This window comes from Mizuhopecten yessoensis, unplaced genomic scaffold, assembly GCF_002113885.1.
Source record: "Mizuhopecten yessoensis strain PY_sf001 unplaced genomic scaffold, ASM211388v2 scaffold3079, whole genome shotgun sequence".
Classification (NCBI taxonomy): domain Eukaryota; kingdom Metazoa; phylum Mollusca; class Bivalvia; order Pectinida; family Pectinidae; genus Mizuhopecten; species Mizuhopecten yessoensis.
The window spans coordinates 382,272-403,014 of NW_018404865.1; the positions used below are offsets into that span (position 1 = coordinate 382,272).

Here is a 20,743-nt window from a genome sequence, read left to right on the forward strand (position 1 = left end):
CTAACACTGAAGTCGAATGGCACGGTTTTGTCTACGTGTCCGTGTTTGTCTATAAGAGTTAGTTCTCTTCCATCGTGACATTTCACCCATGACTTTCCGGGAGAACCGTTACACATTCCAGTCACAAAATTTGATTTAGAATGTTTGAAGGAAGACTCAAAGACGGGTTCCACACCCTGATGTACGACGGTACCAGTTTGCACTCCCTGAAGTGTCGCTAGTGCCTTTAGTCCAGCTGCCTTACCCTCAAACACGAGTTTCAGCTTATCTGAGTCCCATATGTCGGGGGTAAATTTGATAGCGGCATGTTGGGGATACGGTCTTCTCTGTCCGTCAACGTCTTTAAGATTTCCTGAATCGTGCACCACTGCTAGATCATCTTTTTCATCAATGATGCGTTGTATCTTATCTCTTTGTATTTTCATGTTTTCCACTTTTGTTGAAATGTCATTGATCACCGCTTGCAGTTCATTACAATTATTCTTAGTTTGATTCTCGTAGTTTGATATAAAGATATCCGCCATCTCGTTTACGGCATTGGTAAGAACTGTCCTTCCTGCTTCAATTGACTTGGTTCGTTCTTCTCGGTTTTTGTCTTGTTTTGTTTTTAGTTTCCTTAACTCATTTAGGTCCGATTCTAAATACTTCTCCAGTTCATAAACTTCTGTTACCTTCGTCTTGAGTTTAGTTTTGATGTCATTTGAAATTGTGCTTGGTTTCTCGAACACGTGACCATTGTGAAGTTTGTCGGTCATACAACCTACACAGACCAGGGTGGTATCACACGTAATACACACTAATATCATCAGGTTACCCGGATGTTCTTCACATTCCATGTTTGGTATATCAACCGATGAGGTTTGAAGTTTTAATGCTACTTGGAAACCAAAATATGTTGACCAGCACCACCAAATAACACCAATTATTGTCTGTGTTAAGGCTAACTATCGCGTGTTTCTTTTAGTTCATTTACCAGAATACAATCAATCGTCAAGGCGAATGTGGGAAGATATCACAGATTGCCAAATAGTTTTGCTTCAAACAGTAGACTCCAACTTCTCCGTGCAACATCAGCGTCTGCATCTGAAGAAAAAAAATACGTGGGTACAAAAATAGTACAAGTTATGTAATGATAAAATGACACTGAAAAGGAAACTGTCTTTTTATCTAGTATAATATAATATAGTTTATAAGTATAAATGACATTGGACGTGAAAAATCAAATTAACATTAGGATTTGAAAATTTCGTAATATTAAACAAATACATTATTGATAAGAAGTAACCATTGAATATGATAATTATGAAACTAGTCTTCGCTTGTTTTAACTTCAACGAGCAATTTATCTCTTATTGACAACAATAACAATTATAATATGCTTATCACATAAACAAGATTTGCAGATTTTTTTTTTAAGGCTGTCACCAAATAAAAATAGTGACATTTAGACTCCAAGTCTCCATAGTGACGTCACTGAGCAAATACAAATATGTGACACAATTAAGTTGTGATGTTAAATTTGAAATAATGGTAGAATACAGCCAATACAGTTACGCTAGGTGATAACAAATATTCATTCCCAAACAGTTAAATATATGGAAGTTAAGAAAACGAGAACAGGCATTAATTTGGTAAGTTAATTTTTAAAAAATGGAAAAAAATGATGATATTGGAATGGTTTATTTAAGAATAATCTGCCAAATTTTCTAAAAATAACAGTTTCATGCTTTTGTCACTTACAATGTACCTTCCATAATTGGTAGAGAGCGATTGATATTTTTGGCAAATACCGGGAACTTTTCAGTTCGCCATGACAAGGGGATTCCCATACAAAGTAGTTCCGGCTAGTAGGTAAATACAAAATTCCGTATTGCACATGTGCAAAGCAAAACGTTCTATTTCATGGTCTGAAAATTGCTTGAAATAATATAACAAGATTCAACAGGTATGTGATACAACCATTGCTAGCTCTATGTCTACTATTATATGTTCTCTTTCTTTATGATCGTTGTTAAGCTACATAGTATAATTGAAACGACAAGAAACATGACAACGTTTGTCTGATTTAGTACAGAAAACCTGATAACGTGTGTCTGAGGTAGTACAGAAAACCTGATACCGTGTGTCTGATGTAGTACAGAAAACCTGATTCCGTGTGTCTGATGTAGTTCAGAAACCCTGATAACGCGTGTCTGATGTAGTACAGACACCCTGATACCGTGTGTCTGATGTAGTTCAGAAACCCTGATAACGAGTGTCTGATGTAGTACAGACACCCTGATACCGTGTGTCTGATGTAGTACAGACACCCTGATACCGTGTGTCTGATGTAGTAAAGAAAACCCGATAACGTGTGTCTGATATAGTACAGAAACACTGATAACGTGTGTCTGTTGTAGTACAGAAACCCCGATAACGAGTGTCTGATGCAGTACAGAAACCCTGATAACGTGTGTCTGATGTAGTACAGAAACCCCGATAACGTGTGTCTGATGTAATACAGAAAACCTGGACTCCGCAGGAGTACTATGTACCGTCATCAGATATAAGTGCTAAGGTAAATACAGTCACGTGACATTGTTTCTGTGTCAAGTACGTCCTAAATATCAATCTTGATCAAACATAGTATTAATCTAAAGATACAGGACGCCCACCAGGTTATTGCGGGTATTACTGATAAGTTAAGAGTCTTGAGCCAAACAAAAAACAAACAAATGCCCCAAATATATAATCAACAAATAATCTTGATTCAGAAAATCTATAAGAGTTTACTTCCTAGTGGTATAAATCATATTTTTTCATTTTTAAAGACGTTATAACGTAGGTGTTATTTCCCCATATAACCTATGTAGCTAAAGTGCCTTTGTTTCTTATCTTCTTTGTTGATGAGGATAGTAATTGTGTTGAATTATTGTCGCAAAAGTTTCCAATGTGGTATATATTCCATCCTATCAGCAATGTTGGATCCGCAGGATATAGTTAAGTTTATAACGACAGGGAAAACAAGTGTTATGACAGCCGCTGATTATAACGAGGGAAGCAAGGGTGGTAGTCATGTGTTATGACAGCCGCTGATTATAACGAGGAAAACAAGGGTGGTAGTCATGTGTTATGAAAGCCGCTGATTATAACGAGGGAAGCAAGGGTGGTAGTCTTGTGCTATGACAGCCGCTGATTATAACGAGGGAAGCAAGGGTGGTAGTCATGTGTTATGACAGCCGCTAATTATAACGAGGGAAGCAAGGGTGGTAGTCATGTGCTATGACACGATGATAGGAAATGTAGTACAAACTTGTGTTAAATAATGGTCAGCAATATCCATAAAATAACTGCTCTTGCTAAAAAAATCAGAAAATAATTAACTTTGATGAAATTATCAACATACCTGATGATAAGGAAATATTCGCTGCGTGTTTCGATGGGTTTATTTTTAACGTAACGGGAGAGCCGTCTGTTCTTCTCAGTCTTCTATTACACAATCCATAGATACTTTGCCCGATAACGCCCCTGTCACGTGTATAACTTGCTGTTTATTAAACCTGAACAGAAGGTCGTTATCATGAAATCAGACGAATACAAAGTTAAGTGATGAAGACAACGACGGAAACCTTTTCAGTAGCTCGTGGATCATATCTTTAAATTATATAACATTATGTGGAACAGATTTGTATTTGTTGTTGTACGGGATGTTTTAGTATAGTATTATGTAGACTTATATCTTCTCTTAATTTTCCTATTGAATTTACAGAACTATTTGTAATTTGAAATACTAGTAATTAAAAAAAAAAGTTGAACAAAACAAATAATTTGAAACTATAACATTTCTGTTATTTAAAGATAAAACTAAAACTACAAGCATTTAGATGCTTCTATAGCAATCGTGTTTTATTTTCAGACGGCAAATTGTGATTTTATTTTGCCTAGAAACAATAATTTTCAATATATACATATGAAGAAAGGAAATATTCAGTCATTTTGGGGGAATGTCAGGTGGCGCTGTGGATAAAGCTCTCGCCTTTCACCAAGGCGGTAGCTGTTCTACCGCTGTTCGATAACTCAATCGGACGGGAAAAGGTATAGGGTCACCTGCCCGAGGGGTTTTCTCTGGATACTCCGGCAGTTTACTTCAACACAAAGACTACTAAGTGCTAACATCCTGGTCAACAAGAGTGATTGATGTAATTCATAATTATTGTAATAAAAAAAAAGTGTAATCCAAGTATATTTTAATCACTAGAAAAGCGTTTTATCGATTTTCGATGACGAACGTTATCATAATGATGAGTTAACAAACACGATGACGTCATAAATGAAATTATATCTCAGTGAATGTCATTCAGACTTGATGGTATTTCGTTGAGTTCATGGAAGTTCGTTGAAGTCTGTTGAAGGTAAAAAAAAAATCCGCAAAAAATTAACATAAATTTTAGACGATTTTCACTTCGTTCATTAATATCATATAAAAATCTAATCCTTAAATACAATACAGCGCTTTCAATGATGCAGCTCAAAAGAACATCTGAAGTAAAGTCCACCCTTCACTGCTGGAGGTAATAGCTGGACGTTTTCCTGTGCATGCCTTTTCAATCCATCCATGAGTAAATGTGCATATATCTTTACCAGAATGTCATGTTTGTATTATTTCATGTCACTAAAGATGCAATGGACATTTTCAGTGTGATACGGTGGATGCCACAATGTCACCCTGAATCAAATGATAACGTTCTGACGATATGATTATGATAAGTATCTGTCGACAATGGCTGTATTGGTATTTTGACAATGTAGACATGATCGTTGTCGACAATACCTTCAATATTTCGATGATGAAGATATGAGATCGTTGTTATGTTGATGTTTTTTTGATGATGTTGATCTGATAGTCGCTGCCATTTGTTGTTTTGATGATATATATTTGATGCATCTAGCTGTTGACATTGAGGTACTAGTTTGATTGTAAAAAAACGATAGTTATTGACACTGAATTGGTACTTTGACGATGAAGAATCTGCCGTGTTAGCAATTTATGTAACATTCAAAATAGGAACGGTTAGGACACAGAATAGCTGCCACATATGTATTGGAGTTTGTTGACGATAGCGATATGATTGTTGTGTTCATGTTGGTTTGTTTACGATGTAGATATAGCGTACAGCTGTTCTGTTTGATCTGATCTGTTGTTAATTATAATACATTTGATCTGCCCATTGTTAACAGTATGTGTCAACAATGTAGGTCTATACTCGTCATATCACATCCCAGGAGTTGTTGAATTTGAGCATGTATGGAGGTTAATACCCAATTCAAATCCAGCCGGGCATGAGCAGATGTAACTTCCGGGGAGATTCGCACAGATGTGACTGCATGGTAATTCTAAACATTCATTAATATCTGAAACAGAAACATATATAACAATTAGCCAAGGATTGGTAGAATATTCTTCCGAAGCTAGGGCTTTCCGCCGGAGAGGCTGCAATGAATGTTGCCGGTCTCTTTATGGTAAACGCAATGACTTGATTTATCCAATGAGATTTCTTCATTTATCATGATAAAAAAAAAAAAACTTGTAGACATTACTAGCATCTAAGTATCATTAGAGAACTGCAAAACACCTTTTAACGTCGACCTCACTCCACGATACCACGATAACCTGTCACGTGACTTTTGCAAAGCGAATCTTACCGAACTAACATATGACCCTGACCACGACAAGTACTGTGTCACAAGGTTGATTATTAGTATTGTAAGATGATTTTGATATCATTATTGTGCATTACTGAATTGTAAAAGATTATACCACCCAGATGAATAAGCGACTTCAAAACAGGCAATAAAATCAAAACACATGAGATTTTTATGACGCAACCATAATTTAGCACAATGTTTAAGCGCAATCAACAACTTTAATGAGACTAACGCTTAAATATGTACGATTACAGTACAAAGCTTACATTTGACACTTTCGCCGGATACCTACCGAGTTGACACGTGATCCCCTGGTACCCACGTGGACAGTGGCACCTGTGATGTATGCACACACCTCCATTTCTACACTCAGGAATACACGTTGTGTCTGTTTAAAGACGAACGATGACATGTCAAGTTTAAGTATGCATACTATTTAGAAACAAAATAATCAGATTTGCAAAGGTGGACATGTAAACAAATTGTTGAATTTAAATTTAAGATTGTTAATAAGTCGTTATCTGTTACTATAGTTTGTGTCATCTTGCGTTTGGGAATGGTTCATATTTAGAACAAACCTAACTCGTAATAAAGTATATCACAAATTGTAGAAACCTTTAGCTATTCGAACATAATAATTATTTCCAAAAGGAGAGGAGCCAATTTAGGCCTTTCTGTGGCTATCACCGATGGGTTTTTTTCTTTTTGGATATACATACCTTCGGGTTATGCCGCCATGATATGACATATAATTAAAGTCAAATTGGAACCCAATGCTATATATAAGAGGGTCTAATTAGGAACCAAAAGAATAAAAACTTTTTTACTAAGGTGCATGTCCATTTTAGAACCTTTCTTCAAAATTTTGGAATATTGTGTAACACTGAAGCTGCGTATAAGATGAATGACCAATAAAACTAGTGCATAGTTGAAAAGTAGGTCACAGTGACCTCGCTATTTATCAGCTTAATCATGTTATCGATACACTCTATTTTGTAACTTTATAGACATAATAACCATACACTATTCTCGCTCACTTGTATTTAGACAATTCTTAACCAAATCTTAAGATTGGGGGTAAGGCCTGACAACCACTGTGGGAGAGGCCCCGAACGGGAGGACTTGGGCACCCAAACAACAAAACAGCGGTCGTCCCAAACACCACAGGTCCCGGCAGCGCAGGGCTGAGGGATTCGGTGCTTGGCTATTCCCACTTCATTCGCCGTTACTGGGGGAATTTGGGCGGATGGGTGTGATACTTTCTTAATACTTTTTTCATTTATTTAGAAAAAAAATACGTCCATTTATCTGGGAGTTGAAAGTATAATGAACGTACCTCACAGCCCAGTTATGATTAAGATATATTGGTATTTTATGTACTGTTGATCTGGGACAGTTGTAAAGGCTAGTAAATTGTATATATCCTTTTCCACAATAAACAGTAGTTAGCCAGAAATAAATTGATCTACAATATTAGTATGCGAGATAGCTGCAATGCAATTCCAGTTACCAGGTATTGCTATGTATTTACTGGACTAGAAGGCCTACATTCTACTCATAGCTATAAGGTTTCCCATCCGAATTGATATATTAGGTGTGTGTAAGGGGGTGGTGGTATGTCACATCATATTTACCATAATATTATGAGTCAAACTATAACAAAAAAATGAAAGTCTTTATATGCAAACCTTTCTTGCAATCATTTAATATTTAACCCCGTTTCAAGAGATTTAGTTGTGATTATTATAAATACAATTTGGTAAGACTGCTGTATGTTTCAAATGTTAATTTAGGCACAAAAAGTGTATCGTTGATACAATAAAGCCGATAAATAGTGATAGGAGATCCCTCCTTCATTAGTTTGGTCCATATCGATATATTCTCTTCCAGGAAATGATATTTACCAATTTATTTCTAGACACCTGTCTCGTTGGCCAATAAATATTATATCCGAAGTACTTACTGACACACGTCCGTCCGTCTTGTCGAAGTCGACTTCCGGGCGAGCAGACGCATGCGTACCCACCATGTGTGTTCCGACAGTGGTGCTGACACAGTCCTGAGTGACGGGAACATTCGTCAATATCTGAAATATTTGGTTTAAAAATAATTCTTAATCGTTTATCTGGTTTCAACATTTGCCCTTGGTTTTTCTGTCTTATTAATTAGCGCGCGAGACCTTCTGCAGCACTTCTGAACTTTAGTTTTGACTTCAACTAACTTTTAATGGAATATACTTCAGGTGTGTTTGTATACTAACATTCGTAAATAATGTTTAACAACGCCACACTACTAAAACGAGTACTTATGCAAGTTATCATTTTAATATTTTTTATGTTAAAGGAAGGCTTTCTACCCTCCACTTTTCCGAAAAACGTGCAGACGTTGCTCACCCAAACCTCCCACATAACACATTGTAAATTTAAGTGGTCTCTATTTCTTTTCGTGTTCTAAAAGAAATAAACTAGTTAATTAATTTGTATCACTGTGTGTGACTGCGGTAAACTAGTGTTCAGCTACTGAAATAGAAAAACAAAATATTTTAGAAAAAATTCTGGATTTCATTCTGATTAATCGGATTCCATTGTGTTCATTTCGAAAAAGACACTTTGAAAAGGTTTGGCTGGTGGACGATTTTAAAGAGAGAACTCCGAACACTACAATTTCACTGACCATCTGAGCTATTTTATAATCGACAGCTCAACAGTAACAGTTCCACTTTAAATTATAATCCACGGCCCCAGTATTTAACAAAACGAAAACAATTATGATATGATACGGCTTGTACCTTTTACCAATGAACTATCAAACGGACATTATACCATCATGCTGGCGATCAAACCGTATCATAACCTGCGTCAAGTTTTAATCCTGGTCATGGTCCCAATTTTTACAAAAGCGAAAAATAACTACAATAGACTATGCCCGGGTTTGTACCTTTTACCTATGGTTTATAAACGTTCATCCTATTTATCTGGAACTGGATGTCAACCCGTGTCATGTGAAGTATACCTGTCTGGCAAAATAATCCCTCGAATCCCGCCGCACAGTGACAGGTCCCATCTCGGCAATGACCGCCGTTGAGACATTCAGGTGTACATTCAACAGCTGTAATCAAATATGTGACAGATTCTAAAATAATTCTTAAATGTACTAATATCACCTATAACAAAACACACATCTCCTTTCGCGTCCGTCCGCAAACATAAAATGACCAAATCTACATCTAGACAAAGGTCAAGCTTACCACAATAAAAAGTAATAAGCTATAGAGAGCATACGTTCATTTACTTTATACATGTGTACCTGTAAATATGTTTTCATCTGATATTTACATACATGCATACCTTTACACGTGCGTCCGTCTGCGTTTATGGCACGTCCGGGGGGACAGACACAGTGGTAGCTTCCGACCGTGTTCCGACAGTCGTACTGGCAGTGACCCCTCGGTAACAGGTGGCACTCGTTCACATCTGTGATTCATAAACATTGTTTATATTTTCATCTGAGAAATATTGAAAGTGGACAATATCGACTATTTCTATTATGTTTTAAAGATTTCGATAGAATGATGTAAATATAGGCTTACTTTTTCTGTTATCCGAGAACCGGAAATTGGCTTAGTGCGTAGCCATAAATGCTGGGTTAGTCCAAAAAACGAAATGATAGAGACAATATGTGAAATATTTATGTTACCTAGTTGACAGGCGACTCCTGTGACACCTGGCGAACATATGCATGTACCATCCTTACACACGCCTCCGTTAGAACATTGGGGGTTACATGCCATTTGCAAGGACTCCAAACTCAGCCCACAACCGGATGTCTTGTTTTCTGTACAATGATTACAACGAAAATTATCGTAACTTGGAGGGGGAAAAGTAGTCAGTGAGAAAACATTTTAAATTCAATACAATACAATACAAATCCCTGTCCTCATGATTTCGTGTAATTTGAGTAACTGTATGCTAGGATATTTAGAAAAATGTGTCTGATATATCTTTATTGCTTGCAAACGCAATAACATTTTATTGGAATACAATTCTTTTGCGTTCCTGCGCAATTAAATGGGATGTATGCCTCGTGCCAACCGCAGCCTACCTTTTATTCTAACAGCCTATGACTTAAATCTCACAGATATGAAATGCTTAACAACTAGTCTTATAGTTAAATATTTCCATTTCTACTGAGGTTGGACTCCATAAACGAACTACAAGTAAAGTGTATGAGGGGTATTTTTCCATAAACTTTCAAGGTGGCGTATGAATACATCCGCAAAAAACTAGTTCCGTTTTTAGATTTTCCACTTAATATAAACAAATTTGAACTTTCAGCAGTATTAGACTAGGTATAACTTGTACTAGTCCGATATTTTAGAAGTTAATAATATCATTAATGTTCATTAAATTTGTCTCAAGGCCAATCGAGAAAAAATATACTTTGAGTATTATTTAAATTACATCAGCAAACCCTTTCAGCAGACCTAATACATAGGACCGCCTCCGACCCTCATAATTGATATACATACAACATAACATACCCCCAGGACATCCGGGCCCTACGTGGGACAGCACACATCTGGCACCTCCACCATCGTCACTAATGCTGTAGTTATCTTCACAGGGACTCAACGGTACGGCAGATACTACGCGACGGAAGCAATGACAGATATCAATAAATAGGGTTTTACTAATGTGGATGACTTAATAATAATCTAGGGATTTCTAATAACAGAACCTGGAACTGCAGATTCCAATAAAAAAGGAAACCGTCAAGTCGACTAAAACGTCCACATTTTTATTTGTTATTAAAGTAAATTTTGGTAAAGGTCTAAAACACTAGCAATTCACGCACAGTCACGGCGAGAAGTAAAACAGGTGTGCCAGCGCTGGTTAAAATTGTCCCGTTGGAATCTAACAATAATTTGAAAACGCAGCCAAGTTCAGAAGTCATCTGTACGATTACCTCCCTTAAATTTCAATTTAACTCCCGAAAAGCTAGATAAATTGCAATGTAGAACTTGTAGCATTTGTAGCTCACCAAAATGGTTACAATTTATTTAATCATATTTAATAAGTAGTGTTCCTATGTTATATAAGAAAAAACTGGAGGCGGAAATAGAACTCCCGGAAAGATACATTTGCACTTTTTAGTTATAAAACGCTTTAGACACTAATACTGAAAGTTGTATTAAGAAAATTACCAGAACGAATATAATGTTTCATCGTATTTTATCTTACTAGCTCTAATAACTGTATTTAGGTTAATGTATGCATGTTCTTATGTACAATAGTATAAGAGGTAGCACAACAACTGATCAATTCTACGTCATATCCGAGTCATTTCGGTACATATATAACAACTAATTGTACATACGCTTACAGTGTAGACGAATCGACATCGATTTGTGGACAACTCGTACACAGTTTACACCTTTGTGTGCATATGCTTCAGTGGTCATTTGTCTGTTGAAGGTGACAGAGTACATACCGTACTAGTCATCGAAACGTCACATAAAAAACACTTATTGGTTTTGTAACAAGAACTTTTCATGATAAAGTATAAATATGTTGTTCAACATTTTACTATAAGAAACGTATGAAGTGATATTCCCCAGTACCTGAAAGAAACCGATTCCTTTAAAAGAAAATATAGCATTTGATCAAACCTGATAATCCTACGTTTATAAGTAGACACGTCATATGTAACCACAGGGGCGGGTTACGCGTAGCTGACAGCTATAATTGGAATTAAAATGGTATCAAAACGGTGCGAGGCATCACAAATTACTCCGCAGGGGTCGACACTTGTCCGTTAATCCTGGACTTGTAGATTTCAGCAAGGACTAGTGAATCACCTAACCTAACTGGTCCTTTGGACTTGTGAAAAATATGATCATAAAATAAGAATATTCCTTTTTTTTAAATCTAGACAACTGCTTAAAATAAGATAAATTGCATGAATATTGGCGAAATTCTCCCCAAAACCTTTACCATATTTTTATGGCAGTTGTTATTTTAAGTCCCCTACAGTCGATTAGTTTTGATGATTTGTACTGTAGATCGCGATGTTTCCTTTAAGAAATCTTGGACAAGTTACATTGATGAAGGACTAGTAAATTATCTTTTCAACTAGTCCTGTAGACTACCAAGCAAAAACAGTTAGTGTCCAACCCTAGTTAGACTGATTTTTGCAGAAATGATTCGAACGTTATGTCATTATGAAGCCGGGTTTGTTGTTTTCTTATTAATCAGTTCGATATTGAATAAATAAAGGGGTGAATATAGAAAAGATCGATGAATTAAAGTGGGCATTCCTCCTTCGTCTAACATAAGGAGTTAGACAAGGTCACCGACTATGCCTTATATCGTTTAACTGTATTTTTCTTTTCCTCTTTTTTATTCAACAACGGGAAAATAGCCCAGGATTACAGAAAAAAACATATTATTATAAGTGTTTTAATAACTATATGTTCATCTTCACAACTGTAAACAACAGTAATCATGTTGGATATGTACTCCACAGTTATGTTTACTGCTGCAAAACATATATTTGAAGAGTAACTCCCTGTCAATACATCTTCAAACTTTGAGACGGGTACCTTTACAGTATAATGCAAATATCGAAAGAGGTGGACTTAAACTAGAATAAATATACATATGTATAATTGCTTTACCTAAAAGTGATTTTTTTCTGTATTTGACATATTCCAGAAATGATTTCCAGTTTTCAAATGTCATTCCTCGTGAATAATTTAGGTATGCATTTTAATACTAATATAAGTCATAAAAATTGAAGTTGCAAATAAATTTATGTATGGATATTCCGTCTTTAGCAACTGTGCCCTGTAGCTTGTATTTTGATAGTAAGTGTTTACTTACCTCCAATACGTATACACTCTGGAGTCCGGCCTGTCGCCATGAGTTCATACCCATCCGGGCACTTCAATTTCATTGTCCGAGATTTGCATATCTTTTGACCATTTTCAAGTGTCTGAACGATATAGGCCTCCCCACATAACCCATTATCAGTTTCCATGACAACACATCGTCGCCCTTCATCATCTATGACCTGGATCTCCGCTATCCCACACGAAAATGGACCCTCTCTCTTCCGGGGTACCTGAGTTTTCCAGGAGACTAAGGGTTGTTGTGTTGTCGGGGATATATCGCCCAGACTTGACGTAGAAGAGTGAAGACAGGTGAATTCGTGATCTTTATGACTCCAAGCGAGTTCAAGATCATTCCCACACATAATGGTTGTCTGTGTGACTTCCACGCAGCCAAGTTCAGAGGTCAATTGTACGATTACCTCCCGTGGAGAACATATCCATTCCGTTACATCGACAGTGGTGAAATCACAGAGAAACCCAGTTCGTTTTTGGGTCAATATTTGACCTCGGGGACATCTCGTGCCTATGTCGTCAGGGTTACCATCAAAGTCTCCAAATTTCTTGCTGGTATCGCCGTTGTTATTATTTGAGTAACCAGGGTTCATATATGTATTGTCGCGGTTCCTTTCCGAATTGCCATCGTTTCTATTCGAGTTTTCATGGTTATTATTCGAGTTATCAGGATTGTTTTGTGAGACACTTCGATTGTTTCCATGGCTACCTCGCGAACGATACTGGCACATACGACCACTGTCCGTGAACACTGCCTCTTGTCCCAGAGGGCAAGGTTCCTCACTCCTGTCATCACTCGTACCCACTGGCTGACATTCCCCAAGTGATATCCTGAACCCCACAGGACAGTCGACGACACTAACTTTGAGAGTAGGGTCCTTGATACATCTCTGGCCGTCCGTTGTGTCCAATGGGATGAACCCAGGAGAGCATATCCGTGATGATTCCCGGGTAGTGGGGACATTACCATAGTTACACGTATATCCGGTACGAGAACGTACGAGCTGCTGACCCGGAGAACAAGTAGGGATGGGAGATTGTTGCTGACCCGTATATTGGCACACCCTTCCCACCGGCGTGTCGACGGGTTCAAGCCCATCGGGACAAGGGGCCGAGGTCGGTGAACCTACGCATCGCCATCCAGAAGACGTTAGCACTCTTGATTTCCCAGATGTACATGCAGCTGATATTTCCTCGCAAATATATCTCCCCATGACCTGTGTCAGACTCGTACCTATCCCACAAACAGGCCGGACTTCACCAGCGGCTGCACACATGGATCCCATACCGGACCTAGTGATGAGCTGCCCTGGTGGACACGCTGGGGGTGGCGTTGTCTGCGTTCCCTTATACTGACAGACAACGCCACCCAGTACGTTGACGGCTACCTGGTCAGCAGGGCAGACACCTTGCTGTTGGACAGGTTCAATACGTGATGTCGGAGTAGGAGTATGGTCACGGGAAATTGTATTGACAATCACCGGTGAAGGGTTAGTTTTCATTGTTGGAGGGATAGCGTGGTGAGATATATCTGGCGGGATTGAACTCCTTGTCATCTCGGGAAGGTCAGAACGCCTCGTTACTCCAGGAGAAAGGTCAGACACGTCCTCCTCACCGACGGCCTGACAGTATACTGTAGCACCCTCCACGCGCTGACGGTAGCCCGGAGGACATGGCTCTGATGATATAGCCTCATCATCTGTCCCAAAAGATCTAATATATGATGTACATAAATCGTCCCGACATATCCGTTCTTGTCCCCGTCGCTCTCCTGCACGGCCTTCCTGTTTTCCCCTCCCTTCCCCCTTTGGTCGGGTAGCCGGGTTACTGGCCCTCTGTCGGCCTCGTAGCTTGTTAAACTGCATAACAAATGTTTTGATCTTATCTTCAAAGCTAGTTCTTTCCGTCGATTCGATAGCTGAAATTGTCGAGGACGTCCTAGGGATGTAATCAACAGGAAGAGGCGTTGTCGATTTTGGTGTTTCCGATTCATGATGAGTCGACGTCCGGTTCATTCTCATGCGTGACCCTTTGGATTTACTATTTTCTACAACGTTCTTCTTACGTAACTTTTTGTTTTTTCTCTGTTTTCTATTTTTACGTTTTTGCTTATTTTTTCTTCTACGATACGGCGTTTTTGGTAAGGACTGATCTGATTGCTCAATTGGGTGTAACGGGGTCTCTTTGATTATTCTCCTCCCCTCGTGAAGTGGATTGACTTTCTTTGACAATGTCCCCGTGTTCCATTCTGTAATGTCTAATCTGTTGTGACCTTTTAACCTCTCTATGTCATCATTGACTCCTGCACGTGATTTTTGAATCAACTGCTGTGTCTTTCGTTCATCAGTGTGTCTTCTGTCTTGGTTCCAATCGCCAGTAATTGTTTCTACTCTAAATGACGGTCGGGGTAGAGCTGGCCTAGACGCGACCGCTGGGCGCAGTTTTGGAGATTTAGGTCTATTATGAACGGTTTGTGTACTTTCTGTGGTCGTGTAATGCTCTGGTGCAGCCTCGTTGTCGAATTTGGTAAAGGCGCTGTCTGGCTGTAAGCGGTGTGATACATCGTTAAATACAGAGGGAGTACCGGGACCGTTGTACCCTGTTTGACACCCAGATCGTGGACACGGATAAATTCCCCGGGAAATCTCTGTCAACGTTGACATTTCCTCCTGGAAGAAGGGCATCCTTTCATTGAATTGGGCCGTTTGTAAAACGAATTGTGTATTTCGTGTACGTGTTTGACGGTCATGCACACATTCATCACTCAAACAAGGACTGAGACTCTGCACGATTGGATCTAATGGTCGAGTAATGTCCGGATACATTTCTGGTATAAACTGACATGCTCCGGATGTACAGGGCTGATTTCCATCAACCTCGCCCGGGGCGGTATTACAGTCACGTCCCAAACATGGAACGGGCTGAAATTCAGTGTTCGTGAATTCTGGAAACAATGCCTCTCGATGATCGGGCGCTTCGTGAGGAAAAGTTGGATTACAATCGGGACCCCTACATTCTGGAAGGATAGGAAATTCTTCACCAACAGTCGGGATTTGTGGAACTGCTACGCATGGCTGAGCATCCGTTCCACACGGTACTTCTGGTCCACAGGGTTGGTTCTCCAATCCGCACGGCGGATTTGATCCACATGGCTCTCTATTCGATCCACACGGTAATTCGGAACCACAGGGTTGAGATTCGGAACCACATGGAGGAGGTGGCATGTGATCTACGGAAAATGGAATTTCCGGCGCATTTGTATCACAAGGAGAGGAACTTGGTACACACGGGGACTGGGATCCAAAGTCTACGTGTGGAGAAGATCCACAGGGTACGCCGTCTGAACCACATGGCCGTAGCGGTGGAGGATGTACCACAGATGGTATGGCGTGATACGAAGGCGTTCCGCAGGGCTGGCCTTCCCCACATGGTGAATCAACATCAACTTCGGATGTAAGCTTGAGGGGGTGAATTCCACAGGGTCGACCTCGTGCACGTGAGCCTGATCCGCACGGGGAGTTACCTACGGAATTACAGAAAAGATCGTGTGGCATACACCACGTATACAGCCTGTACAGTACGAGTGTTTCCTCGTTATAATTATCACTGTATGGCATAACCATTATATATTCCCTAACAAATTGATGATATTTTAAACAACTACGGATATGTTGGTATAATTGCTGACGTAATAATTATAAGGACGTCACGGTTGGTACATTGGGCATCGCCGACGCTCTCAGGAAGATAACTGTTCTTCTTTTAAACGAACACAACACATTAAATAATTTTAATATGAGGCTGAATTGTCAATTTGTCCTATCTTTAGAGATAAACTGAAGTGATTTGGAGAATGGCAAAATGTTGTTAATCCATTATCGGTATACTTGTCCTGGTTGACTTTTTAAAGTTTCCGGATGACTGAGGTCGACTCATCATATTGTCTGTGATACAACAAGAATTAAGATTTGTTAATTGTCGTCCTTTCGGGGCGAAAAGACGAAACAACGAAATGGCACTTATCAGCCACCGTATGTGTGGCTTACAAAAATTGTGTTACCTCCGTCATGGGCAACCCCTATATGTGACTATAGTCATTTAATCTCCGACAAAAGCGCCCCCTGTATTTGACTTAGAGTAGACATGTTGTCATCGACATGAGAGTCCCCTGTACATAAGTAACGATAATAATGTAATATCCGATATGAGCGCCCCCCGGATGTGACTTACGATAATCGTGCAGTCGGCGACATGAACGGCCATTGTCGGTCAGCGTGAACCCCCGGAAGCAGGTGCACATGAAGCTTCCGACCGTGTTGATACATCCTTGGTAACACTTCCGGCGTCCCTCACGACACTCATTCACATCTATGGGCACAGCACAAACAGTAAAGTACATTGTATTATTGCTGTAACAGTGTTCGCTGTTATTGAACTGATCTGTAATTGTATTCTTGTAAGTAATTGACAAAATACATTACTATAAACAACAACTGAGTTAAAAGTAAATATGTAATTTTGTCAATGAAAATAATTAAAAAAAGAGATTACGCTGCCATTCAGTTTTGTTTTCAACATGGCATATAAAAACAATTTTTAAATAACGCTAAACCTTGATAATAATGATATAATTATTATAATAGATTTAAAATAAAAACGGGATTTCATTCATTTATATAATGTGTATGTTTGAATGAAATTGCATGTATGTCACAATTACCAAACACAAACTCGATGAAGAAACTAACCCATTACAAGTACTGATGAACGCTTACATTGAAAATGTGTAACACATTAGGTTAAATTTAAACATACTTTAAATACAGGACGTACGTTTCTAATGAGTGTATATATCATTATCTGGCTTGTGTACACAGCCATCTGTAATTGTCTGGTCACCTTAACTACGGTACAAGGACAGAGAGTAGTGTTACATGTGCGTCCGTCAGGGATCGAACCCCCGATCTCCAGGTTCCTAAGTCGGACGCTCTACCACTAATTAGCTAAAGGCAAACTCCCTCTACCTTGATGCTAGAAGGCGACCGTAATCAAATGTACAATTTAAATATGCCACACAAGTATACAAGTACATATCTGTAAGAACACTGACGAGTTTCTGCATGTTTATCTTTTACTTCTCTTCAATTTTTTCTCATTTCACAAACAAACTTATCACAGTTGTGGGTAATAGATAGTGTTACACTGATATCAAATATTGTGCTATTTTACCAAGACAAATCAAAAACAAAAATGGCAGATTTTATATGTAACGCTAAATGGTGAAATATTAATTTACCTCGACAGGATCGTCGATCAATTATTGCGAAACCAGACATACAGGTGCATTGTGGGATACCCTGCACTTCTTCGCATCTCTGTTCACATCCAATGTGTTCACAAGTAGACAGCTGGACCGGAAGAACGGATCTCGCATTTATAGCTGTTGGCGTGTCTACTACATGACAAGAAGATTTCACACTTCCGTCAGGGCATGCGCATAGGTTAGGGGATGTACATACTCCGGAACCACATCCTCTACATATGGCTGTAACGGATAAAGTTTATACAAAATTAAACAATACAGGACAGTTGTATGATCGGTCGGATTAAACAGGTTTTTAAGTTAAGTCAGGTTATATTTACATGACCTTGGGATGCATGCAGTTTGAACAAGAGTTGAAGGTCTATTTTAAAAACGTATCTAGACTAGCAATTTTGAACATTCATGCCATGCAAATATACATTAATATATATGCATACACAGAAACCTTCTTAAAGTTTTAGTTTATAAAGGTAACTGTTCAACACAGTTCCAATCTGCATATACAGATATATAAATAGAAAAGGACCTAGCTAAGGATTAGTAAATACAGGTATTTTTATTTTGTAGTTGAATGCATTCAGTAGTACTAGGGCGGAAGTATACAGGTATCCAGATACCAAAGGTTTACATTATCCTGGAAGTTCCATTTCCGAACATCTCTGTTTTAGAATTTTCACTGCATTACAGTAGAGTATTGACCTGATATGATATATATCTAGTTTTTAGGGGAATCAGGATTAGTGTGTCGGGTCAATGGCGTAATATACAGACTCTGGTTAGAATGTATCAATAAATTCTTATAACTCTTTAATAATTTTATTAATGTTGGCGTCATTCAGGGGTGGATTTTAGTTCATTCCATTAAATATATATATAAGTATGTTGAAAAACATTCCAGAACAGTTAAAACTGCAATAAGACGTACATTCCCCAACCTAGAGGGGACTGATGATAAATCCTAGATTTTAAAATTAACGAGTGTTCTTGGAGTTAGCTCCCTTGCATTGCGAATTATCTTAATGCTCACGTGTCAGACAGAGTCGACTATCCCCGGTCCGGGACCAGCCAGGACAACAGCGCCCGTCCACACCTCCGCACTCGTGTTGACCCCTGTTAGTTACAACAGCTCAAACAACATTAACAGACTAAAGACGACATATTGCGAAGTAAAACTGAGAACATCGAGGTCAATAAAAGCATTGGAACCGAATTGAATTACTGTACGTTCTTCAGTATTCAATTTATCATTTTGTTAATCTCAACAAGCCATTCAAACATAAATTGTTGGAAAATACAATAAATACGATTTGTATTCACTGGCATTCTCAAATTATGATATTTTAAATTCATAAATTAAAATTGATATTTCTGTATGGCCAAAATCCATGAATCATCTGTAGAAACGACTCACCTGCGAGTTCGCAATAAGGGGTACGTCCCTCCTACACTCTTCAATGTACAGACCACTGTTAAAATCGCCATTATCGCCTCCGCCATGGCTAGGGACGAACTGTAGCGATCTAACATTGCATCAACGTCCCTCAGAATACAACTCGAACACACTTACATCACGGCGCGAGGACATTTAAAGCCGAACATTATAATTTAAAATCAAGAAAATGCTACGGTTCTACAAAACCTTGACAAACCAAAATCTGACATGGCCTCCAGTTCTAACAAAGCTACAATGAAAGTTAAGTCTATCTAGATATGTAAACATGTGTACGACGAGAATGCTGCTAACGAGAAGCACATGGTTTTTTTTTTATTTTGCGCACATGTGTGTAGACCAATTCGTTACCGGGCCTGGGACATGTCTCGACCCTCATTAAGCCGGAAATACACGATTCGTGATTGTGGCACGCGCGTGCTTTTCTCCGTTCGGTTACCATCTGGACCCGATCCGGTTTCATTCAAATGGAAAATTAAAGTTAATACGATCTGAAACTCCATGTGCAACAATTAATAAAGAATACCAATGAGTTTTCAGTTTGGTATAAGACTTGTTTATGTGACAAGTTCCAGAAAATGGCCAAATATTGTACAAATTTAAAAAAGACAATTAAAAGTCAAGTTAATTTTCAGTTTATATGACATAGATGATGCAAAAAAAAAATAACATTGCTAATTTGATTACTGGTATATGTAACGTCATGTCATCTTTTTAATATTACATTCGTAATTTACAAATAAATTACCAGCCGATTAAACTATGCGGCTCATAATATCACCTACATGAGGACAATACATAACATTTGATTTTTTTAATAAGAAATGACGCTTAGAGAACGGAGAACGTATTTCATATTAAAATGACAAATTACTTATGAAAATTTCACAACGGTAATAATGTCGTAACATTTATTCGTTAATTCTACTGTATGACCCTGTATGGCCTGAATGTGTTGATTGGTCGTTTAGTCTACTACTATATGACTCTGTATGGCCTTAATGTGTTGATGGGCCGTTAAGATGTGCCGTTAAGTATATGGTATAATCCTGTATGGTATTAATGTGTTGAAGGGCCGTTAAGATGTGCCGTTTAGTTTACTGTATGGCCCTGTATTGTCTTAATGTGTTGATGTGCCTTTAAGTCTACTTTATGAATTGTATGGACTTAATTCATTGATGTACTGTTAAGTCAACTGTATGACCCCGTACAGACTTATTGTTTTGATGTGCCGTTAAGTCTACGGTATGAACATGTGTGGAGTATGTGTGTTAATGTGCCGTTAAGTTTACTGTATGATATGTACATACTTAATGTGTTAATGTACTGTTAAGTCTTCTGTATGATATGTACATACTTAATGTGTTGATGTGACGTTAAG

General features: G+C 38.4%; 1 protein-coding gene across 1 annotated transcript; it reads right to left on the reverse strand.

Moving 5' to 3' along the window:
- Positions 1-3,857: 3,857 nt before the first annotated feature.
- LOC110446951 lies at positions 3,858-19,606 on the reverse strand. The gene is made up of 12 exons (XM_021492298.1): positions 19,324-19,606; positions 18,940-19,022; positions 17,886-18,134; positions 16,820-16,957; positions 12,567-16,112; positions 10,226-10,330; positions 9,382-9,519; positions 9,033-9,158; positions 8,698-8,793; positions 7,649-7,771; positions 5,978-6,073; positions 3,858-5,391 (listed from the first exon to the last, which is right to left on the reverse strand). The coding sequence occupies exons 1-12, from the start codon at positions 19,437-19,439 to the stop codon at positions 5,252-5,254; spliced, it is 4,956 nt and encodes a 1,651-aa protein (XP_021347973.1). The 5' UTR covers positions 19,440-19,606; the 3' UTR covers positions 3,858-5,251.
- Between the last annotated feature and the right edge of the window lie 1,137 nt (positions 19,607-20,743).